The following is a 27541-nucleotide window of genomic DNA, read 5'->3' as shown; positions in this document are numbered from 1 at the left end:
TGAGTGGCTTGCTTCACCGCTCAGGCTGGGAGTGGGAGCCTGTGCATGTTCTCCATTTCGCTGTGCAATACAGCCGGGTAGAGAACATGCAAAGTGCGCATATCTGTTTTACTGGCCCAACACGACCAGTCAAACAGACATGCGCACTTTGTGCTGCAAAAGCCCTCCTCCGGCCCCTTCCCTCCAGCCCAGCCCCGCCTCTTACTCCCAGGAAAAATAAAATGCTAATAACATTACGTTATTATCATTTTCTTTTTCCTTTCCCCACAATCCAGTGGGGCGATGCTCTTCTGCCTTAGTGGAGGAGCCGCCCTGAATAAACAGCTTATGTGTGACTTGAAGCCACGTTTTGGGCATGCTTCCACTATTACACTTCCACTGTACCGCTGACCGCTGACCGCTACGGTGCCTCCACGACATCACAAGGCAGTTTGACTCACGTAAGTTAAGTTAGTCAACTAACTAATGCACTAAGAGAAAATGTATAAAATCAATCAATAAAAATAAGGTGGGGATGAAGGGTTATTTCTCTTGAAATAATGGAATACTCTCTGATGTAGTGAAGATGAGGTAGAAGTGAAGCAGAAGTGAAGCAGTGCGATTGTAAAGTAACAACATTTTTATGTGAGCAGCTATGGCTTTTCACTTACTCTTGAATTTCAAGGGGCTATCCACAACCTTCTCGATGAATGAATCTTTGTGAACCCGGCCGAGTGTTTCTAAAGATTTAATTTTTGTGTTTTAAATACTTATTTGCATCTTGAAAACTAGTTTCCTAGAGCTGGATTTGGAATTCATGCTGGATAGTCTTGGAGTCACTTACCTCCTTCTGCAGACAGAGCAAGGATTCCTCTGTGGTAACCAGCTTAGAGAGAGGAGCAGATGAGAGAGGGAAAAAGAAGTAAATCAAACTCAGCAACAGAACTTGAAGCAAAGCTTTCATTTGTAACATCTTGTGCTATGATTACCTTGTACGGTGATGTAGGCGGAGCTCTCCACTGTTCCTCTCTGGTTGGATGCTACACACTGGTAGAAACCTTCATCATCCTCTTTAACCCTTTCGATGACAAGTCTGTTGCTGTCTGGTCCTAAAACTATTCCTGAGAAGTATAGAAAAAGATTGGGTCAGTGCTAGATGGCCTGCCTTGCACCCACTATATGATTATGTTAGTCAGAATTATGAAAAGTAAATGTATTCAGTGTGAATTTAAATGTATATATGTGTTCTTGATGTTAGAGGAAGGAATCTCATATTTTACTGCAAAGCTGTGGTAGGTTTTTTGACAAATAAGCAATATTATATAAACCAGGTAAATGTTACAATTGCCAGTAATCTGTGAACTTCATGTCTAATCCATTCTATGGTAGAGCCCATTTAAATCTCTCTTTGCACAATCATATGGTCTCAGAAACAAATTGAACCATGAGATGTGACCTTTGTTGCCGGGCAGCAGTTCTTAATGTAAGTACCTTCTGGTAATGTTTTATGGGACTAACCAGGCAAGAGCAGTTCTGTCGTTTCTAGCAGCAGCTAAGAAGGAAGGTGGTAAAGAATTCTGATCCATCATCACCAAAGGCGATGCAAACCTTCAAGAAATGTGCTAATGGAAAAATTTAAGAAAAGCAGCGTTTGCAATACTGTGAAATGGTTCGTATGGATGAAAATGTGGCAGGCCCAGAGATGGACTAAGAAATGATGCCACATAAGATTCAATATAACCTTCACCACGACAAGCAAGAAATGTTTAGTCATTAAAATGTAAAGGAATAAGGTCATCTTTCAAGCTAAAATGTAGTCCTGAAATCAGCACTTGGTCTTTGGATACCAGTTGGCCCCACTGTTTGCACTCCTAAGACTAGCTCACGGGAGCCGTGTGCACTGGAATGCAGCTGTGATTATGCCCAAGCTGGGAGAGGCTAACTTGGGTGGGTGGTGCTGTGGTGGGGTGGTGCGAGGTCTGTTTTTGACATCATCACTGACTTTCCAGTTTCACCCTGTGACTTGCCAGGCGGAATGCCTTAGAAGTGGAGATATGCAGCCAAGTAAAGAGTGTGGATGACTGTCTGAGTCCCGACTTGGGGCCGTTCCTCCCCGCTGTGACTGCCCTAACCATGGAGCGCTAGGGTGAATGATCTATCCGCCATTTGGGTAGAGGAAAGTGAACTACTGAACTGTGGAATGCTCGTTTTTTGCAGATATGTTTGTCTTTCTGCTCATCTACATCGAACTCCAGTTGGCTGGGAGCAATGGAGCATATTTTAACCCTCTACAGTATATTTCAAGGGACGTGGTGTAGCCAAGCAGGCACTGGTGGCTTGGGTCTCACATTCTATGCCATAGAAAGGCCTATCTGACATTCTCTTGCAATTCTTCTGTCTGGGTAAAGCACTTAGGTCTGGGATTATTTTTCCAACCCGATCCAAGCCTCTGAGGTATTGCCCAGGTAGGTTGAGATACGCTTGTTGCTCGTTGAAACAGAACTAGGTAAAGCATTAAAGGGCAAATTAAGAGATGCATCCATGTCTGGGGAAGGAAGGCATGCCACAAATTGTCTTATCACCTTGTTTATTTTCCATCGGGGACATGACTGGAAAAACATCTTTGGTCAGAGCTAGGACTACGGTTTATGTTTTTTAGGTGTTCTGTAACCATTATGATTTGTATCTGTTTTATTAAGCTTATAGGTTGGACAACTGCTGTTATTGTGTCTCGCTCTGTTTACAAATAATAAAGTCAGAAACTATACAAGCCCTGTGTTTTTCTACGCCGAGCTTTACTCAAGAAAGCAACATACGACAACAGGCCACCACTGTCAATAATGTGTACGTTAATTACATTGATTGGGATGCTCCAGGGAGATCTCTCAGAAACATGCCACGGCACACACATTCAAATATCTCTAGATTTAGTAGACCACTCTTCCTCACCAGAGCTGTAATAATTGAAAAAGAAATGCATGAGTAATACAAAGTGAATGCAATCATGTGTCTCCTTTATGACTCATTATGAGTTGCCTCCACAGTCCGCCGGTGCACCATGGATAAGTTGATTCCCCTGGGTTCCATAAAAGATACTAATACAGGAAGCACCGAACCATCATGCAACGCATCGCATCCCTCCCACGATTCTTGACTTGCACACAAATACTCTTAACCATATGTCTTAATTACAACCTGGGAAATATGAAGATAATGTTAGTACTTGAAGATGTCTCATGTTAATCTAAGACTGGTGGCAATGTTAGCCAGGCACACCTTCCGCACAAAGTGCAGCTCTGTCAACCTAAAATATTCCAGCTTGAAAGAAGTAGGAGAGAATTGGAATCAGTGAATTCACTGCCTACACTGCAAATATCTGTGTATGACCCACATGTCATAGCTCATCTGCACATCACTGGTTGTAAGCCAAGGAAATAAATACTGTTGAATTTGGAATGTGTGCAGTTTCATGACTGGACTGGTGTTCTCTCGATATGAGGCATGACAATCTTTCATACTCCACAGACGTTAAGATGAATATGTTTGAGAGAGTTCATGGGAAACATGGCCTTTTGGAAGATGTAGCTGCTAAGTGGCTCAAGTCATGCATGAAACATTCAACACATTGCTTTTAGGAAACAGCTAGTTACCTTCCAGGATTTATACACCCATAGATATAAAATGAAAGTACAAGTATCATAATTTTGCTGTCTAAATAAATCACTGCTCCAGATTCAGGTAGAACTAATTTGCTCTGTATTAGTGAACTTCAAAAGCTTAGTCTTCTCTACCTTTGTTACATCTAGCCAGGCTTGTCTCTTGAATTCAGTTACACATCTTTGAGACATTTCAATTCTATGTATTTCCTTTAATAATATTTTCAAAGTGGCAACACTGCAAATATTGACGTGCACCTGTCATATTGTCCAGGGAGTTATTGTCATTTCCCTCAGCATTAAGTACATTTTACAGATCACTTCATGGGTGTCTGCAGCTGATTTGATGTCCTGAAAAGATCTAACATAGTTATTTTGTGTTAACTACAGGACAAATCCTATGAAAGGATTTTACTTGACCCAGAATCAGATGTTTCCCCAAATGTTAGGTAGTCTTGTTAATAAACACAATGAGAATCTTTCATTGGCAAAAAATGATATCATTCATCATTACTGTATTATTCCCCAACTCCCCTCCTACTTTGGTTGACTTTAAGGTAAGTTCAATGAAGCTAATAGTCACTTTCTTTCTCCATTGAGTATTGCAGACCTTGCAAGAGTGAGTCTGTCTATGCTTAGTATTGGGTGGACTAAACCCACTCCCTAAATTTGTGTTAAACTCATTTTATTGACAACAGAAGTTCTGATTTACAACAGAAGTTCTTGTGTTCCCAAATAATAGTTTTCAATTATTTTCTAACTACTTTAGAAGACGACAAAAGGTTTATCGAAATAATATAATTGAAAATATTTTGGATTTTCCACAAGCTCGAATTGAGCAATTTCCATCATTCAATGTCTTTGCTGAATGTCTAGTAACAGATTCAACAGAGCATCACTATGCTTGCTACATCATTAAGAAGATCAATACTCAGGTATCTCAAATGGGATGCAGCCCATTCAAATTGTCAATTTTCTTAGTCAGCTCTGTAGTAACATATCACATGAGGCACTATGTTATATGTGTTCCAATTAATTTGTTAACCTATGATTGGGGAGGTCTAGGAGTAGGGTAGATTAGGGACAGGGCCAGCTTTGGTGCTGGTGGTGCCCTGTGTGACAGTCTTTTTGGTGTCCCCCACCCCATGACCATCTCCTCGTATTCCCTCACTACCACCCGGCAAATATGCCCCCCATATCTCCATAGCCCACCTTTCACATACATTCATTTGTTTTAAGGCGCTTGTAGAGACTGGATTTACTAATCCACTCAGCTATCCATACAAAATATAGTTATGTTCTCTTGCAGCAGGCACATTAACCCTCTACACTACTTTATGGCGTGTCAAAGCTGCCACCAGCAAAACTCCCATCTCTCTCCCTAGCAGGAACATGAATCACAAGAGGTATCTCAACATTTTAATTGCTTTCTGAAGGCTGGACGCACAAGGAAGTTTTCAGCAGGTGCTTTTAAAATCGCAAGTTTTGTAAGTTATTGCTAAACACAGCGCCCCCTTAAGGTCAGTGCCCCCCAATGCAGGTCAGCACCCGGTGCAGCCGCCCGCTCGCACTGCTCTAAAGCCGGCCCTGATTAGGGAAATAGTTAACATAGTGGAAGTGTTAGGGTTAGCTTTAGGGCAATGAAAAATGTATAAGTTTAGGGTTAGTGCTAGTATGTTAGGATTGTTGATGGCGTAAATGATGTAAATGTTAGGGATAGGGAAGTAGATTAGAATTATGGTAAATAACATCAATGTGTAAGTAAAGGGGTTAGCATCCATTTGGTGTGGAGACTATGATTAGGGTACTTTACAGTTTCGATGTGCACCTTTAACAACAAAATGTATCTTTTGGAAAATAAAAACATCTTCACCCTTTTGCTTTAAAATCTATTATCATATACACAAACTGCATCACATTTTACATTTTTGAGGTTCCACCTTTTAAAGCAAACTGTTGACTTTTTTAGTCGGAATTTTGGCGTTTTCATATAGATTGAAAAATAATCCTATTGTGTAAATCCACCATTTTGCAAAAGTTAATTTTGTGAATTACAGCTCTCATAGAAATCAATGAATATTATTGTGTTGCCTTGGATATTCTGGAGACTTTTTGTAAATTCAGTTACAGTAGGAAATCTACTCCATAGATCTGAATAAACTGGGGGGGGGGGGGGGGAGTGTAATGTTGCAAACCGTTTTTCCAATACAAATAATGGTGTGAGAAAATTCACAAAGTTTGCAAATTGATCTGCTTCATTACATGTGTGTGGAAATTGTGACTTCTGTGGCAATTTACATAGGATTATATCGGATGATTTAACAATAACAAAGAGGTTCTGTACAAGATATACTTTGTCAAACAAAGATAGTGCTTTTCCACTGTGCAATGCTTTTGTGCACAGAAACTCTCCACAGAAAGTAATCTCACAGAGAAAAATTCTATATACGTTTTCCACCTAGGCTACATTCAATTAGAGTGAAAAGTATCTGCCTGTGGAGGGATATGTGTTTTGCAATGTGAAGACAAAACAACCATGAGCCAAGATAAACCCTGAAAGAAGGACAATCATCTGGACTATTGCAAAAGTGTGCTAGAGGTAAAGAAACTTTTTACACCTCTAAGAAAACCTATCGGAGTAGATTGACGACTGGTAATTGGAGTGCCCTGTGAATAGGCCCTCCAAAATTAGATATTTTACTCAACCAGGGTCAATGTACAATGATTTATCTTTCTGTTGGCATGGCTTACTGCAGACTTGTTTCTGAATTGATGTGAGTAAGCCATGCCTACTCGCGAAAGACATCTTTATGAACCAGTTCCATTATAGCTTAAACAAGGATGATCAAATCTGAACGAAGGAACTCGAGTTGGAAAGCCATGTATGGTAGCTACATACCTTGCATACCAAATAAAATAGCAATGTAGCACGGCAATAACATGAAGAAAACCTACACCACTATGTAGACCAAAGCGCTTGAGGTGTCATATTTATATAATTTATGTAAATCTCTTAGATACATTATACCCTACATGTGGCAAAAGTGAGCTAATTTCTTTGATTTTTAGATGCACAGATCTTTTGGGCTGTTTTCTTATATCATTGTGAAATTCCATAAAATTGCTTCATTGTTCAAAGGTTACAAAAAGGTAGTTGTCTTGCTTTTGCTTAGGTTATAAGTGTGTCCCTGCAGTCACCTTTAATAAAATGCAGCAGAGCAAGTCAAAGTGCAGCCTCGGCTGTCTATTATTTGCTACCTAGTTGAGGGACCATTTACCTATGCCATTACAAATGTCATCAGTGAGACTATGGTGGTTATTCTAACTTTGGAGGAGGTGTTAATCCGTCCCAAAAGTGACGGAAAAGTGACGGATTTACCACCAGCCGTATTACGAGTCCATTATATCCTATGGAACTCGTAATACGGCTGGTGGTATATCCGTCACTTTACCGTCACTTTTGGGACGGATTAACACTCCTCCAAAGTTAGAATAACCCCCTATATGTACTGTGAGCATCAACAATGATATGTTTGGTACTGCCATATGATTTCAAGAGTTACATCATGAATTATGTAATTTGTGATGGTCCTTGAGATGTTATCAGTGATGGCATCCACAGAAAGAGAAATATGGCAGTGCACTCAAAAGGAAAGAAACCAGATTTTCAAAATGTTTGTATCTTCTTTTCTTTTCTTCCGGCATCTTTTATTTCATATTTAATTTCAGTTTGTGGTATATTTCATGCCCATGTTAGACATTTTCGATTGCTGTCTCATGTCTCAACCAGTTGCGATGTGAAATGCCTGTTACAACATGAGACACGGATTCGGGTGTCATTATAGGGTACAACTGGCCCATAAAATGTGGATGTACCCAGTGTGAAACCATAATTAACAGCAAATGAAAAAATCTAATATGGGAATGAAATCTCCCAGGTACTAAAATCGAAATGTAACCACAAGATTTATCAGATTTGTTATATTCGCTGGATTACTGGAAATCTAAGAATTATTGGATGGAAAAGCGGTGAAGACGTTTGTTAATCGAACAAAACGCGTTGGCTAAGGCTGTGTACTTTTGTATTGAATATGAACTAGAAGATGTTGAAAAAAAAATAAAGATACAAGAATTTTGAAAATCTGGACTTTTTTCTTTTGGGTGCTCTGCCATATTTGTCTTCTTATATCTATCTGCTTTGCAGTAGTACCACTCAGTGGCTGGTACTAGATTGGGAAACGTTGTGGGAGGATCAAAATAATCCGCTTGCTGCTGATCCTTCTTTGTGATGGAATCTGTGGTGGTGTGAGGACTGTGAGAGTGTATGGGGTGGATTTGACCTATGAAGGAAAACCTGACTCTGTTGGTCTGGGTTCTTACCAGGTTGTTTGTGGATCTCTTGGCTATTTTTGTACCATGACACTCGTGGCTGTGGAACACCTTCAGCGGCACAGTTCAGTGAAATAGTGCTGCTCCTGTTAACATGCTGGTCGTGCAGTTCCAGCAGCAGATGTGGTGCTTCCAGCGCTGTAAACAAGACAAGAAATGTCATTATGGACTCTTCGTGAAGAGCAAACAATTTCACAAGTCAAACTTGAATAAGTGATACCATATAAATTGTAGTTAAACAGATGAGATTTGAAACCAAATGCTAAAATTAGAATTTTTGCTTTCTTCTAATCCTTTGAAATTTTTATACTGAATGAGTGGGTGAATCGTTTTGTCCTTGCTCTTTGGTTTTAGTACTCATGCGAGCATATTTGGCATTTCTATTCAAAATCCAAATTACTTAAGAAGGAATTTTTAGACAGAAAGGATGATTAGAATATGGTAGAAATAGGCTTTCCAAAATCTTTTAAACACTCGACTTTGCAACACTGTTCCTGCAGAGGTAGCTAATACCAGATTTACATAATCTTGGTGAATATTGGGCAACAGCAAAGCAGCTAGTATGAAGAAAACATAGTCATTACTTTGTGGCAGTGACTGACATGTAAAGGCCTAGCGGAGGGCTAGTGCAAGGAATTTTGACAATTTGGCAAAGTGTCATTTTGTGCACTTTCCCCTTACGACCATCAGCAGGGGTTTAACCATGTCTGTGTACAGAGGTAATCTGTCCCACCACCGCTGATGACAACGCAGGTACCTGCCTGGTTTTCAGCCCTCACCAAACTCACAGACGAGCTGATCTAAAATATGTTTCTGTCTCAGGCGCAGACCAAGGATGGTTTCAAGGAGAAGAGGTGCAGAGAACATGTTTTAAACAAAGAGTGAATCAAACATACATTACCAGAGTGTATATGCTTGTGCGTGCCCATGCGCATGTCTGTTTGTGTGTACCCAGATCATTCCAATGATTCTGGCCCCAACATGCCCATGGATTATAGGGTTATAGATACAGAAAGTTTTCAATGTATTACTTTTTGAAGTGTTAATATGTTTTGCCTTCCAGGTAGTAGTGCAGATTGTGAATTGGAGAACAATGAGGAAGTCGTTAACAAATCAGCATACTTCTATTTTATTATCTAATTGTCATTTGAGTGGTATTAATACTGCAATGTAAAAATAATGATCCACATAGCATGGCGACAATGTTTGACAGAAACCACTGCCTTCTCATTCAAATAGAGTAAAACAGGGAACCATGTTTGTGAGCTGAAAGTTTATTCTACCCATAGGCTACGTGTGTATACCACTCATACCTGTTCCCGGCCACTTCCGCGACAGTCGGGAGTTGCACTCTCTTTGCCACTGGAGCAAGTAAGGCACAGCTACTCTTCACTCCCTTCTGAGTGTGGGATTCATATAAAGGTTGCGTTTTTTGCTCACTTGTCCCAAAGGATGTAATTGTTGCCTGTTATTCTCTTGGCACTTGCGTTCAATACAACGCAATGTCCATTTTCTGGAAGCCACTTATGTACAAAAAACCGTTGGTGTGTAGTATTAAAAAAAGTGGTAGCAAAGCTATGTGCCGTGTTTCAGAGTCACAACATTGTCCGCATGAAGGAGAGCTTGTGACATTCCCAATCATACCTTTTATGTTTATTATAAAAAACTAACAGACAAAAAACAATTATATCTGGTATAGTTAATGAAGCATGAAGTACATGAAGGTATTAAAAAACTGTTTTTATTAGCCTTCATAGGTAGATGAGTGATTAATGTTCTCTGTCAGTGTACTGTAGAGTTTACAAAACAATACTGTATTGATAAAATGAATAAAATGACTATTTATTGTTAAATAGTTTCTTGCAATATACTTTTAGATTAATCATGTTTATGTATGGTAAAGGTCTTTTTGGATAACATTACCAACAATAAATTAAATTTTCAGTTTAAGAATGCTATGTTTATAGCACAAATGTTTGATGGAAGTGTTGGGAGATTTAAACACACAGAGAAAACTATATTTTCATATATAAATATTTGCAGGGTTAAAACACATACATACACTCACAGAAAAAACTATATTTTCGTATATACATATTTACACCTAAACACATATAGCAGCACGCATATCAGAACTGGAAAGACTTCACAAAACAAAGTTAATATTTTGTTTATCTCAAAAGATCAGATGCACTCTCTGACTTCTTAGTCGTAAAATATAGACCATCAAAAATAGCTAGTTTCCCCAACAATACCAGGAAAGTTATTTTCCTGCAAACAAGGTCAGTTATAAATAGTCCCCATTTCCCACTTCTAAGGTTCCCTCTGTAAAGAGATACCAGCGCGATTTGCTCTCGGCCAGTGTGGCATGTGATATGGTGTCTTGTATCGTGGAGGATGCATCTCTCTACCTTGAATCCGTCCTCTAGTACTGAGGTGTTACCTTTCAAAGAGTTGTCAAAACATTTAGTGTGCTAGATTTATTTAATAATGATAATCTACTTTTGTGTGAAAGTTTAACAGTTTCTTCTGACAAGAGATGCCCAAAGCCATCTAATGCAAAATCAAATTTGATAATTCAGTTTTATACAACATATTTTGCAAAGCAAAACACCTTTTTCCTTCTCTTAATCGTTTACTGTCTTGAAAAGTATCACTGTCTGAAAGTGAAAATATGTAATTGAACAGTTTTTAAGGTTATTTACCATTGAACAGTGGCTCTAAAATGTATGAGCTTTCTAGCAACACATCTCACCAATTCTCCAAGACATAAACCTTGTAGCCTCTTGGACAGCCGAACACATCTTGTTTAGTCTGTAGTGCAAGCTGGTACATGCAACATCCATAAAGCACTCTGCGAGGTGCCTTTACACATTTTTGACACATTTCACCCAAGCCACAGCACCAAATCAATTGGTGCCTTGCTCTCACTTCTTTCTACACTAGTTTACAGAAACAAATCCACAGTTCCCCATAAAACCTTTGAGATACTCAGCAAGCTGTTGGTGTCCTCTTCTAATTTCAAAAACATTCATCGTTTTAAAATGCATGGATTCATCACTGGTAAAAAATAAATAAAAAGATTTGTGTGTTCGCGTCAAAGGATTGAATTCTAAAATGTCTCAGCATCCATCGACCCATAGGAGAAGACTCTGATGTCAAAAAAGCCACCCTGATTAAGACTGCACGGAACGCGACTGAGACGAATTGATATTCCACCCTTTAATGGCACTTAGTGGATTCAACAGATTAACTAGTTAAACATATCTTTTCAAGGTTATATTTATCGACTTATCAACTTTTCTCATGGCTAGTACTTGATTATGGACTAGCAGACAACCATCACGAAGATTTAAAAAAACATGTGTTGGATTTTGGAGGAAAATTTAAAACCCACTTTTACACAAATGCCTTATACAACTGAGGGATTTCTTTACTGTGTTACTCCCAGGCTGGAAACTGGCGATTTGCTTCATGATAGTTTATTCCTAAACCGTTCAGAAAAAAGCTGCTAAAGGCTGAACTGTTTTTCAGTGGCACCTGTTCCCTTCTATGGGAGATGTAGCACTTATCTACTTGCAGCTACACTCAGACGTTCTCTCAACAGCATTTATCCACCCTGGGCACAACTTGTCCAAACACTGTTTATCAGAATGTCAAGTTTCTATACCCCTGTTAAGAACCCCCACACAAAGACACTTCCCTGTTCGTTAAACCATTATGCGTATGTATGTCATGATCTCTTCATCCATTAAAGTGAGAGATGGCCACATCACCCTGCCCACACAGCAGCCATTACCATTATTTTGACTTGCCATTACTTCGAATAAACACATTTACTGTTAAAACAGTGTTGGACTCCAGTCGAGGTAATGGAATGTAGAGTTATTAGGCATGGCCGCTGTAATGGTCATGGTTGATGCATTTGTTGATTAATGTAAAGGGACACCCTGTTATACAAAGTCATAGAGCCATGCCTTGCATTCAAATTCAGCTTCTTGGCCTGTCTTTTCATTGAGATCGGAAAGCGAGACCGTGTTCCTTTTCACTGTAGTTTCTTTATAACAGCCTTTCTGATGTTTTTTCACAAAGTGTGACAATATCAGATTTTTTTTAACTTAATGTGAACAAAGCCCTGCTCTGAGAAACAGCCATAAATTCCGAAGACAGTTGGTGAGGACCAGCATTGTAACTGAAGCCACAATTGCAAGACACATTTCTTCGTTCCTGTCTTTGCTCTTACAACTTCCAGGTTACCAATTGTTTTTGAAGCATGTTGGGGTCCATGGTAGTGGCCTTCTAGGGAAATCTCATTGTTTACTCCACCACACTGGACAAACGCAATTCCCATGTGAAAGACGAGTTTAGCCGTGGGACCTGGGCTCCTGCACCTAAAGGAGGAAGCTGGCTTCTAGGTTCCCAAGCAGCCGACACTGTTGTGTTATCATACTGAATCGAGCAGTGTGGATACTTTGTTTGTTGTAGCTATTTTGGTCCGTCCTGTCCTGTCCATTCGACTCCCCATGCTGATCAGAGGCCAGTGTTCGCGAGCAAGCGGAACTAGCCCACTCACTCATCAAGCGGGACATCCTTTGTCACCAGGATTTCCTTCAAAGTCTGTGCTTTTGCAAATGCATTGAATGCAGCCTAGCTGCGGTCAAGTCAAATACTTTAAATAATGTTGAGATTTAGTTGCCAATAATGTTATATTTGGGCGAATTACAATTCCATTACTGAATGGAGGTTATGTGTATACAAAAGAGAGCAGATCTGTGCTACTGTAGAATGAAAATACTGGAATTTTACGTGATTCACAGGGGAAAGTAAATATAAAAGGCTATGGAGATGATGGGGGAAAGTAATGTTCACTTTACTCTTCACTTATGAACCCTATCTCTCTTCTGCCTGTACACAGGCCCCAAACCCGCCACAGCATTTCTAATAGTGAGCACTGCTTGCTCTGTTGATCTATACTTTTCCTTCTTAGGATGCTGTGAAGAACTTGTGGGGATTGAAGAGAGTTAAATACTTGCTCCTGACATTTCCTGTATCCTACGCATCACAAGTTCAAACCTCGGCAAGGCCCAGTTAGCCTTCCATCTTCTGATCTGGGTGAAATGAGTATCATTACATTGACCAACAGGAGCACTTGTTATGTGCAGCACTTAGAAATAAAATGGGATGAAGAGCTACGTAAACCAAGGTATTAATATTATTAAAAAAAGAATGCAGTAGATGCACTGAGCATAATTATTATGGCTTCGAATTTGTGAAGCACAATTGAGGCAACTCCTAATAGAGGTCTCATTGCTTCTCGCACTAATGAAGTTACTTTCTTTTGTCCAAAAGCATATTCAAACTCAGGTTGTAATTCAGAGACTGACAGCAGCTGGAAATGTTTGAACTGACACATTAGGTGACCACAGAAATATTTAAACAAGATTGCTACGCACAACTGGTAATTTTAAAATCCATTTTTGTGACTAGAACATTCCTTAAAACAATTATTAATACTGATATCTCACACTGTTTTCTAAAGCAGTGTATACATGGTCACTGAATTTAGAAATAAGAAGGGTATCTACATAACGTCACATGCCTTTGTCACTGGACTCCAGTTCGAGCAGCTATAATAACTGAGCCCTTCTCAGTGACTCTAGACTCTAGGTAAATCCCTTGCTTGTCACCATACCATGAGTTCCTCATATTTAGGATAATCATGAATGGCTTTGAGTCCCCAGCTATCATGCTGTATGTCCACACGTGTAGACACAGCACAGCAAATATTCGACTCTCAACATGAATGGTACAAGTCATCTAGAATTCTAACGCAATCATAGTTCAGATAGTGTAACATGGCACAAGAAGCCTGGAAGTCACACAAAGCGCTGAAAGTGACCTTGGTAGGCCTCTTGTGCAAGAGCGGCTAAGGATTATAAGCTAGAAGGCAATGGATGTACTTGCCTGCCTCAAGGACAGCACCTCCAAGGTGACCTTACAAAGTTCAACTAGTGTCCCATCAGTAAACTAGGTCTCTTGGTGGGGAATCCCTATGCTATGGTTGTATTTGGTTAGATTCCCTGGGTAGATGTCCTATGTGGGACACAATAAGACCTCTTACTGTACTGCATCGAAAGGTGTATTCTTTTCACACGATCGGCAGCTCTGCAGTTATTGAACACTACTCTGAAGTGTTCCCATTATACACAACTACTAATGAGGAGCACCTACACAAAATAAATATACTTCTTTATTTGACCCACATCAATAATGTTTCTACACTGCATGTCTCTCAAGTTGGTTGTATACCAAATATGGAGTACTTTTGTCATCGACCTGCAATAATATTGTGCCCAGAATATTGACAGCCAGCTTCAAAGTATGTACATACAGGGAAGGGCAGACTGTCAGTTCTTAACTCCTTATGTACTTACTTCGACAATATTGACAAGGTAAGTAGACATGGAGTTAAGAATAGTAAATCTATAATTACCTTGACAATATGTTGATTGTTGATATTCCATACATAATAATATTGCAGGCGAAAAAAAGTTACAAAATTATAATGTAGAACACCTGTTTAGTCATATTGGAGAGGAGGGGTCAAGCTAAAACCTGGATGAAGACGTTTAAGCTTTTGCTTCGTAAAATATCTAAGTACCTGCCTTATGCCTTTGTTACTTTGTTTGCCATCTTCAAACTAATTACTATAGACCTTTTTTACTTTCATAACATCAGTGTTGTGGTCATGAAGTAAGCAATGTGCTAATGTATTCATAATGTATCCGGCAGAGAGACATAGAGTTCTCAATGCCCATGGAAGGAACCTACTTATGCCAACTCAGTTCTGAGGCAAATATAAAGGAAGACATCTGTTGACTTAATTATGGACCTTGGTGCAGCATTATGGGCATGTTGCAATCTCCCACTGAGTCTTGTAATGACATTTATGCGATTCCAAATTAGGCGAAATTGTGCTATCTAGCTTCCTATAGTGAGCTGATGTACCCTACTTCGACTGAAAGCAGGGGAATGTCCCTAGAATATTGAGGGAGGAATCTCGATGGCACCATATATGCAGATACAATATCAAAGGGTAAAATATTGAAAGGTAAGTAGGTATAGATTTTATACATCTAAACCACTTCTATGTACCTTGACAATATATATATATGTGGAGTTAAGGATAGTAAGTCTATACTTCCTACATATGCACTTATCTTTTGATATCTCGTTCCTCAATATTCTGTCCATGATATTTATGTATTACTATTTTCCTAGCCTTGATTTTCCATAGTACAATCAAAGCAGGGTACATCAGTTTTGTAAGAGCACAGCAGCATGCTGCAAACACCAGAGCGAAGGAAAAACACATCATCTTGGGACTCTTTTGTCCTTTCCTACTGATTTTCTGTTAAGTAGGTATATTTTTACTGGATTAATTACATCTGCCATCAATACTGTGTTAGTAGGACCTCCATATACTCCCTACCATCCTTTAGGGTGAACCTGACGAGTATATTTTTGCATCCATTTTTTTTATCTCAAATTTGTAATTACATCCGGTGGGACCTGAACAACTATACACATGTGAAAGGTCCTCTAATTTACTCACACATATTAAGAGAAATCCAGACTAAAAATGCTGCAGCTGTAAGAAAGTGATATTTGCACCATGATCATACATCCAAAGAATGCTCACATCATTAACACTCCCAAAATGACCGCACAAGAAAAGTTTTTTAAATAGCAGCAGACTGCACATTATTGGCCTGATTACGGCGGCGGAGGGGATTACTCAGTTCCAAATGTGACAGATATCCCGCCCCCCGTATTACGAGTTCCATAGGATATAATGGACTTGTAATTCGGCGGGTGGCATATCCGTCACATTTGGGATGGAGTAATCCCCTCTGCCGAAGTCATAATCAGGCCCTATGTGTCTTACACCACAATAACACATACATTGGAGAGAGTATTAACATTGACAAAACCTGCAACCATGACACTGAATATGTCCATGAAAGGGTCGGCTTGGCAGAAGAAACAGACCTTTAAAAAACACCTCATTAATACTTCTGCTTCTGAGGGTTAATATTCTGGGAACTGTTACTCAAGCATCCACCCTACCAATGCCTTGTTGGTTGCTTATTAACTAGTGATCACCTCATAACTGGAATCCTGAGACCGGAATCTTGGATTCCCACAATGGACAGTGATTGGCAGGACATGGAAACTGCCATTTGTAAGACTGGCTCATTTCAACAGAACAGGAAAGTGACCCACTAGTCAAAATAGTGGACTTTACCACTTCACCAAATCATTATCCACTGGTGTGCCACCCAGGGATAATCATTCCCCTCTTAGATGTTCTTAAACATCTGCTAGCTGGCATTCTACCCCAATGTGTATATCGGTGGCTTAGTGTACCAAATGTGTTCCAGAGAAGGGCACATCCTTTGGAGATTGGCTGAAAGGGGAAACTAACAATAATGTTTTTTACATGAGTGACTACCCAAACCAAATCAAGCTTTGAGTGTGAGTCAATTGGCAGCAATTTAAATCAAAGGAACCCTGAAGATCTCCTGGTAGGGAACACCTTACCGGAAAACATGCTTTTTTTGTTGTCTGTCCTTAGCAGGAGAGGAGCAGAGTGGGTGCTCTGTAGAGAGGGTGAGTTTTTGAGAAGCAGGTTTCTTTTAAGCACAATCAATTCAAATAAAAAAGTACATTGATTCAAATCTATTTCAAATATATATTTCCCCCTTTTCTCTACATAGATCACACGTGGGATGTGATCATGACAATAATTCATCCCAGAGGAATGGATTGTAATGCTCCCTACGACACTAAAAGCACCGTTGCACGTTCAGGACAAGGAGCACAATAGACCTGATCAGAAGGAGTGCACCCTCACTAGGACACATCCATAACCAGTCCCTTGGAGCTGTCCAATAAAACTAGACAAAAAAGTTATTGTTTAATAAAAGTGGGCTAAAACTTCTATAGCTCTTAACAGAGGAAATTTAAGAACCAAACCAGGCTTTTGATACTATATAGGAGATCTTTTTGTTGACAGACGTTTCCAGTATAATGCAATCTCATTTCTTATTTGGTACGCGCTATGTGTTTAGTCTTTGTCTCATTTTTTCACTGTCCTTTCTGACTAGGGTCAACAATCATTGTGAAACAGCTGTGAATGGGATAAGGAGTTCTAAAAGTACTTCCAAATAAACCTGCTGATGGCCTTGAGTAAGGAGAAGTAAAAAAGGGAAGTGTTCCAACGTACAGAAAGGGAGAATTGTAGAAAGGGAAAGAAGACCTTTTAACTAATTAGACCCTACTGAATCTGCAACTACTGCTCACCAGTACTATCCCACATAGAAAAAAGGGTTGAGGCAAAGAATTGAAGCATACATAGGCACAACAAGCATTTTGGCCCAAATATCACTTTCCCACATGCAACACCACTTCATGACAATGTAGTTTTGCCACCTTGATTGTCAAATTGGAGGTGGCTACTTTTACCGTAACTGGACAACAAAATATCTTCTTGAGCCACACAAGACAGTAGCCTTTCCCTCATCAAAAGAGTTTAAAAACTGACCACCTCCAAAGGTAAGCCAGCAGCTTCAAATTTAGAAGCAGCTATGATGTGCCTTTGGCAGCTATATACACTTCTGCTTCCACAAACGCTGGTCTTGAAATGGACAGGTGGCTCACAACGCATTCCGTATGTTTGAAGGGCGCAGCCACCAAAAAAGAGACCACTGCAGTAATTCCGATCCATGTAGTGCAGCATGCGTTCCCACCCATCCGATCCAGGTGGTGCAGCATACGTTCCCACCCGTTCCCTTTCATTTTAACATTTCATAATATTTCTCCAGCACTCGATCTCTGGGTGGGCACCTTGCAGAGCCTCAACGCAACAAATCACCACCGTTTGAGACAGCTTTTACTTTCAACGAGTCCTTTAATGGTTTACAATGCTCTGTGTGGTACAGTTATTTCTGGTGCCTTTAAATTTAGAGGTCCATGTCAAGGCTTCCTTTTTTCTCCAGTGCTCACCTCTAATGGTAATGTCCTTCCTTTGTGACACTTCTTCTCTGGTGCGTATGTTCCTTGCTTGGCAAATATAGGTGCCAGAATCTTCCTGAGAAGCATTCCTTATGTGGAAAGTCCGGGTGGTAGAGTACTCCCCAGTGTGGGAATTCCTTTGCTCCCTGACCATGCGAGTTATTGTTCTGTTTTTTACTGTCCTCGGCATATGCCACGAAACATCTGTGTACAGGTATTTGTTCACTGTGCAGGACACTGTTACGTTATCCCCCTCAGAAGGTGCTTTATTCAATGTGATGTGAAATCCTTGTGGGACATCTGTAAAAAAATACTCAAATTAATATTTTTTAAAGAATTGAGCAGAAATAACATTCAATTTGACTGCAGTTTGGAATGACTCTATGACAATGTTTCCACCTTAGAAAGTTGATATAAACCTAATAAGCTCACTCTGATGCATCAATATGTACAAAGTCCTTTCCTCTTATATCCAACTTTATAAGAGTGTGATGTAGTCTGCAAAACTTTGAGGGATTGTAAAGGGAAATAGATGCAGCTAATCCCACTGAAACCAGATAAGGGAGGTATAGCTCATACTATATTAGGTGACCAGAAGTAAATTAGAAAACTTCAGTAAGAGTAAAAGACTGGGGGACTGAATTTGAGTTTCGAGGGGACTGAAAATGATCTTAATTCTGGAGCAAACTCCAAATAGAGACTAGAATATACTAACACTTTCCTTAATTATTGTATTATAATTATGCTGGACTTTGATTCAATGGATTCCACTTCATATTGAGAGTTTGCTCCTGAAATTGGGTGATTTTTCAGTTCCCTCAAAACTCTAGATCAGGCTCGTACTGTGGTGTGCATTTCCACTTATCTATGGACAAATAACATGATACCGATGGTGATTAATTAAACACTAAACAAGTTATAGACAAAGACTTCTCTGCTTGCTTTTTTATTGCCTACCCCTATCTCCTTCACATGCCTTAATGTCTAAAATGCATCCTAAATGTTGAACATTTGGAGCGCAAGGTTCACAGTCTAATCCATGACAACCTCAAGTGTCTCCCTGCTTCCCAGGTCATTGTTGTGATTGATTGAGGTTTTTCAATTGGCCTGTGAGTTAGAAAGTCTGCACTCACATGTTGATACTGTTAATTTCCAGGACACACATTTTCCTGGTAACTGGAAACCCCACGTCTTGCCTCTTAAATGTTGTAATTGAGCAGAAATTTCAGGAAGTACTTCTTTTTAAATACCAATAGGCATATGAATTACTGATGTTATCAAAGGTTGACGTACAGCATTTTCAGATGCAATCATGTGAAAATCCCAAACAAAATAGCAAAAGCAAAGAACAGTATAGTAATTCCAGCAAGGCAAATGTGAAGGATACGATCCACTTTTGAAGTTTACTGAAGTCTTTCAAGACCAAAAAGGACCAGATCGAGGATCCTCTACACTGAGTGGAAGCCAAATGTCAGCATAAGCTGTAGTAGGTGAAGATACTGGAACTTTTAAATGCTCTCTGAAAATCGGATCAAGTTTTGTGCATGTCTACAAATAGCCAAACCCAGTACCCAATTTCCTTGACCTCAAAACCCATATCTGTAGTGTCTAGGATCCTTAGGGCTGAGCAGATCGATGGGGTCCTTGGTTTACAATTTGAGTTTGCGAGTCTTATTATGAGAAAAAAGTGAGTAACCACATTAAGACAAGACCTTGAAGGGTCTTTCCACTGAAAGGACACAGAAGAGAATTTCCAGTGAAAGGGGCCCCAATGAAAACACTCTCCCAAGACAGACTACCAAAACAAAATAAGTATTCCTAGCCAATCTAATATGAAAACCAAGACAGATCTGTTCCTAGAATTCCTCTCTTGGCATGTATAGGAAAAGAATGTCTTTCTTTATGAATGGCCCTCACCCGCTCTAATAGTGGCATGCTTCATCATCGGATCCACCTCTGCCCTTAAAAGCTGAGGTAGGCTCAACCATATTTCAGCGAGCACTTGAAAGAACCTGTTGGGGTTCTAAAGATAAAAATACCTTGAGGATCCAGGGTGTTCCCTTATTGGCAGCCATCGATAGTATGATTAAAAATCTAAAAGGAGAGGGGTAGTTAGGTACTAATGGTCCTAAGACCCTCACTCATATTGTCAACATGTTTCAGCCCTTATACTGGCCTACACAAGGTCCTGGGCTTTCATCACAATGTACAGAGTATATCTGTCCATCGCACAAGCTAATAATTCATGTGCAGAAAGCATGCAGTCCTAACATCTTGCATGACAAGAGTGTGAGAAGTCGCCTGACTGTACTTGCTGGCAGGGTGTGAAAAACAACACATATAGACAAACAAACAAACATCCAGCCGAATGTTCTTTTCTGAAAACTGGCATTTTCATATGTACAAATGACAAAGGATAGGAAGGACTAGGAGGCCACGCACAGCAGGCCCGTGTCAAAGGTAATTCAATAATGAAAACATAATTTACATGCAATATCGTATCGTACAGGCATGAGTTTCATAATTCTGAACGAGCTTCCATATTGTGTGCAAGAAACACTCTTTTCAAACAAGTGCCCATTCTGAGTGCATTGACATGTGAATTATTTTCTCACACACGTGCATATCTAGTACATGCTTTACACTAGTCATAAAAGCACAAGGTTCTGTGTTTTATTTCATCAACCTGTCGTTCACATGCTGATAGGCGGTAGTATTGTGTGTACATGCTCGTAACAAAACTGATTAAGGGGAAAAGACAGCAGGTATTGAAGTAGGCACACCCCACATTAAAACATGACGTATCAAAAATATATGGGAAAATACCCAATACAGGTCATTACCAATGCTTCTCAGGGGGCGGGGATGGCGTGGCCCTGTAGTCACAGACTGCCCTCCGAGCAAAAATGGAGTACAATATTGAAAGAAAAAAGTTACCATTAATCCAGTGATCTGGCATGTTAGGTATCTACTGGGAGTACAGAAGAAAGATAGGGAATCCTGCTAAACTTATGACATCAAGAGTAGCATGTCGCTGACTCACTTATTAGTGCCCCGCTTGCTCCTGGCTCCTCTAACCTGCTGTGGATGTTTGCTGTGGTTATAAGCGGTTGCCACATATGGTGAGGGCAGCTGCTGGGTCAGGAAGGGGCAGAGCCCGGAGGGTGTGCCAGCACTATGTTAAGAAAAAAAAAAAAACTGAAAAAATACTCGGTTGTGCAAGTGTAATGTTTCTTACTTAGCTTAAAGCCCCAGGGAGGTGGCGTCATTGGGGCTGTGGGGCACTAGGCAGCCCCGCATTCAAAATTTAAATGCCCCCGCATACATAATTCATTTAGCCCCAGGGAGGTGGTGGTCCCCAAGGCAGGGGAAGGGGGCCAGGCAGCCCCCCACATTAAAAATGTAAATCCCCCCAGGACCTGTCCAACCCAATTGCTTCACTCAATAAGCACAGAAGTCTGTGCTTTTTTTATTGACTTTTCAGCCGATCTGTGGATCTGCAGTGTCTTCTGCCGAAAATTTAAAATTATATATTTTTTTGCTCTGGGGGTGTTCCTATGGGCCCTCAGCACTAGAGCTAAGGGGTCAGGGTGTCCCTACCTTTGTCCTTTTTCTTTTTTTTGTCCTTTTTTTCTGGTACTCTGCTGAAGCCGAGTTACAACATGGCTTCCAACACTTCTTTGTTGATGAGTTGGCAGCAAATCAGATCTCAGCACAAGATCGGGAGGGTTTGTGGAGTCTTTGCATCTTTATAGATAAAAACTTGTTTCTTCTTTAATTCCTCAAAAACTATTGAACAGATTTACACCAAATAACAAAAACGTTGCTTCCTGGACCAAGAGCTACCTTTCTGCCAAATTTGGTGTAATTCTGTCCAGTGGTTTGGACGCTATTCCTGTTCAAAACTCCTATGGAAAAATGCATGGGAAAATAGTGTTTTGGGACCCCCCCTTTTTCTCTGCTTCTGCTTAATGGATCACCCCAAAACGCTCTAGACAGACGCTGACATGAGTGTTGTATTTTCTTGGAAAATGTCATGAAGATTCATCAAATGGCCCCAAAGTTATTAGCAAAATAAGTAACACTTTTTCTATAGAAACTAGGTACTAACTATAACTACCTAGTGGCGACCGCTGCTAGGTTTTATATATATAGATATATACAGATAGATAGATAGATAGATAGATAGATAGATAGATAGATAGATAGATAGATAGATAGATAGATAGATAGATAGATAGATACTGCCTTCTGGGGCTTCATCTTTAACTCCTTATGGTATCCATCAGATCTGAGAGGACCCTAACAGATGTGAGCATTCAAATGTACAATACAGCAGTTAAATATTTCAGAACTATTGTCAGATCAGAGTGGGAACTTCCAAGTAGAGTACTGACTGGTGATTGGGATAAGCAGCCTCACCAACCACCTAGTCAACAACAACCAGGCAATGCCAAGCACCACCCTGCAAGCAAATATTTGTATTTTAACCTGGCTGCCACATAAGGAGTTGTTTTACAATTGCATACAAATAATTTCCAATTGGGTTGGTAAAGGGAAAGCACTTCGCTCTGAAACAACACCAATGATAAACTCAAGATCTTCCTCCTCCTCCTCCTAGGTGCACTACACTTTCAAGAGACATTAACATCACTGGCTTTATACAACAACTAAAGGTATGTGAAAAATCTGGCTTCAGTCCAAAGCACAGTATACTCTCAACCTACAGCCAGTGCTGTTTACAGTGGAGCGGAACAGAAGAGAAGCTCTTATAGATGGTCACAGTGGACAAGGAGACCGTACCATCAGTGGAATCCATGGCTGATAGTCACCATTCAAAAGCGGACAATTAAAATGCATCCTCTTTATTTAGCATGCTAAACTGGTCTAAGATGAGCCACAAACCGTGACAAAGAATGATCACAGCCCAAACTTGGGTAAAATTGTCTACTACTAACTACTTCGGCGATAATTCATTCACATGGGAAGCAGTGCCAGGGCTGTGAAGAATTACAAAAATCAATCCTCTCCTAATGGGCTGGTGACAAATTAAGATGAGCATTTTCCACGTTTCCACCCAATACCACTCAATGGTCCATTCGAGAGCCAGGCAGACATGCCTCCATTATGCAGAGAGAAGCAGTGTATTGTTGCCCCAGACCCAGAGGTCTTTCTAGCCCAATTTCGGGGTGATTGGCGCCCTATGGAACCTCGTATACCAGTATTAGAACTAGCAAAGCTCCCTATATACACTTGCCTAAGCATGAAGGGTGTATTTCTTCCCATCGATTGGTACAAAATGCTGAAACAGAATCAGTAGCCAGAAATGACGGGAGGTGGGACATGATATGCATGCAGATGCCTGCATACAAATAAGGTCCCAGAAAGCAGTAGTCCCCAGTCAATGCTGACATACTTTCTCAGTGGTCTGCTTACCCGTGACAAAAGTTACCAGTACCCTGTGTAATGGAGCGCAACATTGTAACCAACCACTTTCCAGTGTACAACCCTGCGTCTAAAGGCTGCCATAAATGAATGCCCAAAGTTGATTGTATTTCTGTTAAATACCAATAATGTCTTCTCTTAGCCCAAAATCATGCAATTCAAATTTCAATCTACGGTGTTCTGATTCCACCCCAGTTGCCACTTTTCATCACAGAACCTCAACAGTGAAGAATTCACAATATTTACTCAGGTGAGGGCTCCAGAAAACATACTGTGCACCATAATACACCAGAAGCACAAAAATACAGAAGCAAGTATACATAAACAAATAACCAAATCCAGAAATATTTTATTTCATTCACAAATTAATTTAAAAAACAAAGTTTTAATTTTAAAAGAAGGGCTGGAGCTTTTCTAAATGAGGTTAATTTTAAAAGATGAAGTGATATGCTAGACTATCATACCACTTTATCTTGTTTACATCTAAGGCATGCTTTCTTTTTGGTAGCACTGTCGTTGAGGCCACCCATTGCCCATACTGCATTCTGTTTTCTATTCTTGCGCTGCTCCCCAAAATCAAGCTGAGAGGATTTACAGAATGTTTTAAAATTTAAAATGTTCTTTTTATTTAGATATACTTAATCAATCTTTGAATATTATTTAATTTTCTATGCAGTTGCATACATCTCGAGTAGGTGCCGTGGACCCTCAGTGTTCCGCAGACCACACTAAGAACCACTGCCCCACGCTTTACGCACACCTTTGACAACACAATTCTGAAGTAGTGCTTTTTCCTTCCTCCTCCCCAGGCACACAAAGAGGAGGGAGTTATGCTTCATAAAATACAGAAAAAACGAAAATTAACAGCCTGGCCTGTTTAAGTTGTCTACCTCTTCGTAGCCCACCCTCCAACCCTACTTGCTTTATCTTAGCCGTCGCATCTTTCTGGCCTTCCTCACTTCCCTCTGATTATTTCCTTTCATTTCCTTTTTTCCATTCCATGTTTGCCATTTTTGCCACTGAGATCTCCTCCTGGCTGACTCATATCGTGATTAAATTTGGGGATTGGGAGGATAAATTGTTTAAAATTCATGGAGTTGGATAATGGCGCATACGGCGTAATATTATTGCGATTGCTCATATACATCAGGTGATTGTGTGAATAAGAATTGCATCTGGGAAATTACGAGTTCAGAATTAAAGCTTTAAATTACCCATAATGCAATTGGAGGCATTGCTGAATGAAGAGACCCCGTTGCCGAGCCTTCAAGGGACAAGTAACAAAATGTTATATGCAGATATATCTCCGCGCACTGCAGCTGCACCCTGGTGTACAGTGATTCAGTTGTTTACACCGTGCTCAATTTTATCATAAATATAGAGTGATTTCGATATTATTAAATTAATAATATTGTATATATAAGATGATTGCCCAGGAGAGGTAACCCCCAATTTCTACTACCTGTTCCAGTTTTTAATATTTTTCCTAACACTGTTAAGGAAACACCTCTGATGCACACGTTTGTGATGCATGGCTAAAGCATTAACAGAATTCAAATTAACATTTTGGTCCATTTTGGCCCAGACTCACAAAAACTGGGCTACACGTTTGTGAGGACCAAATGTGCATCCAAATACTACAGGCGCGTTATCTTTGACTACAGGTCCCAATTCACATATAGAGAGAGGCTTGTGAGCATCGACAGGGTGGGTGAACATACCGCCCTCGCATTTCCACATGGCCCTTCACAGCAAAACAAAGCAGAGGCCATGTCTGCAGCTCCACTATGCACTGAATCCCATGAGCCACATGGGATGCTGGTCAGCAGGCTCTCGCCCTCATACTCACAACACCCAAAGGAGCTTAACTGACAGGCACAGGCCTTAAAGGCCCCATTACAGTCATTACTATAGCCTTATTACACGCTGCGGGAGGCTATACCACCTGTTAAAGGCCCTCAACCCAGCTTATAGGGTAGAATGTTCTGAATGAAAAAGGGAGAAACAGAAAGACAAACATAAGAATGTTGGAGCAGATTTATACCGGTCATTATAAGCCCTGGGCCACTTCTCTGTCTTCAGTGTAGCTCTCAACATTCCAGTGTTCTAATATATAAACTTACAGCCCACTGTGGAGGACTAAAGAGGTTGTTAAAGGACCTGAACCCAAGCTTTAGGCCCGAGCCACAGGAGAGGGCCTATAAAGAGGGAGAGGACATTCAACCCATCGGTATAGTCCATGGAAGAAATGCTATCGGGCTTAGAACATCCCATCCACTGATGATAGAATGTTCTAAATTAAAAAGGGGGAAAAGAGAAAGGCAAACATTGCAATGCTGGAGCTGAAGGCTTATACCAGCCATTACAAGCCCTGAAACACTTCATTGTACTCAATGGACAACATTTCAGTGTTCTAATTGGATCTACTTTTACATCTCTAAGTTTCGGGTGAGAATGCAAATCAATATTTTTTAAATCAAAATGTTTTATAGAGTTTTGAGGTCACAACCAGAAACCATAGCGAGCAAGTATCATGGGGTAACTGTTATCTCATTTTGTACAACTGTGGGCCCATTACATTGTGAAAAATATTGCAACTTATTGCACAGTCAACAAACTTTAACCATGACTGTACAGAGAGAAGAGAAGCGGGCTTAGAGCAGGCATGACCATGGCCAAGGGGTGTGCTTTGGGTTCATCAGTGCCTCAGTAGCCATGGCTGGACCAAAGAAAGTGAGCAGACACCTGAACCCAATCCAGCCTAAGCAGCCACTCCTGTACTCTGAAAACCACACATAGGTGCCTGCCGCCACCTATCAAGAGTTCACCATGTTTCTTCACTGGGTGACCTTGTGTCGAGGGCCCATATTGTGTGACACTCAGTAGCATCGCGTTAGTGGGCCAGTCTGCACTGCTCCTATATTACAAGATCGCACAGAAATCTGCACCTGCTACCCCCAAGGAACACCTTATGATCACAAACTGTTTGCAAAAGCAAGTTGCATGGATGAAAGTTGAGTTTGCATTCACGCATCGCATGTTGGGCGCGCACAAATTTTGTTTGTGAATTCGTGCGCAGACAAAATACACCCTTTTCCCCAGTTTGCTATGGCACAGATTGGTGTTGGTAAATCTCGTCCTTTGTTTTCGTGTCTTTTAAAGTTCACGCACCACTCCTTAGGACATTGAGCGCAAGTTGTCGAAGTCTCACACGTCCACCTCCACAGCGTGGCTGCATGAGGCAGAATTAGTTGTATTTACTTAAGTGATTTGAGACTTCCTGTGGAAATAGCTTCAGAGTTTCCTGATGGAAGATTCTGTTTATCTTTGCCAAGCACCACCAGGAATCTCAAAATAAAATACGTTTAGTGACATTGGGAAACCAGGAAGATAAGGCGGCCCTGTTCCTGTTTCACCCTTGGTAATTGCAAACACACCCACGGTCACGCTGCATGCCAGCAAAACGTGGAAAAAATATCAGAGGTCATGGAGGTTACTTCACTTTGGTATGCTGCAACCCCAGACGAAGATGACACCTTCTAAACAGTCTGCCCTAGACAGGCCAAAGTAAAGATATCAATTTATACTCGTAGAAACATAAGTAATTGTTAAAGGCGCTGTCCCCGTAGGCCTTGATAAGAATATTATTCTTTCTCTGCGTTTCCTCCCTAACACTTCCTCTTTTGTTGTGTGTGTGTTTTGTTTTATTGCTGACATGTTTCCCACCTCTCCTGCACGGTCGCCCACGCTACCAAACATCACAATACAGTGAAAACATGCCTTAAAGATGTACACCTCAACTTGCATTCGAAAGTTAAGACGTGTGGTCTTTTTTCAGCATTACTCATGGATGTAGAGAGTGAACAATAACTCACCCACCTGTCTCCACCGAGAACATTGGGTTAAGAGTGGAGGCTGTCCTCACATTAGCCACTAGATGTCTCCATTGTCACCTCAAAGCACAGCTCTGCATACCCAGATACTCACAAAGGTAA

At 40.4% G+C, this 27541-nt stretch overlaps 1 protein-coding gene across 1 annotated transcript in view; it reads right to left on the bottom strand.

The window, feature by feature from the left end:
- The window catches only part of FLT1 (fms related receptor tyrosine kinase 1), a 310221-nt gene that overhangs the window by 130469 nt on the left and 152211 nt on the right, over positions 1-27541 (bottom strand). Inside the window, exons 13-16 of the mRNA XM_069202204.1 lie at positions 18093-18401; positions 8016-8162; positions 969-1100; positions 824-865 (exon numbers count right to left, since the gene is read on the bottom strand). Coding sequence (XP_069058305.1) covers positions 824-865; positions 969-1100; positions 8016-8162; positions 18093-18401 — 630 coding nt within the window. The remainder of the gene's footprint in view (positions 1-823; positions 866-968; positions 1101-8015; positions 8163-18092; positions 18402-27541) is intronic.

The sequence above is a fragment of the Pleurodeles waltl genome, chromosome 8, assembly GCF_031143425.1.
Source record: "Pleurodeles waltl isolate 20211129_DDA chromosome 8, aPleWal1.hap1.20221129, whole genome shotgun sequence".
NCBI lineage: Eukaryota > Metazoa > Chordata > Amphibia > Caudata > Salamandridae > Pleurodeles > Pleurodeles waltl.
This window is presented reverse-complemented; position numbering and strand designations above follow the sequence as displayed.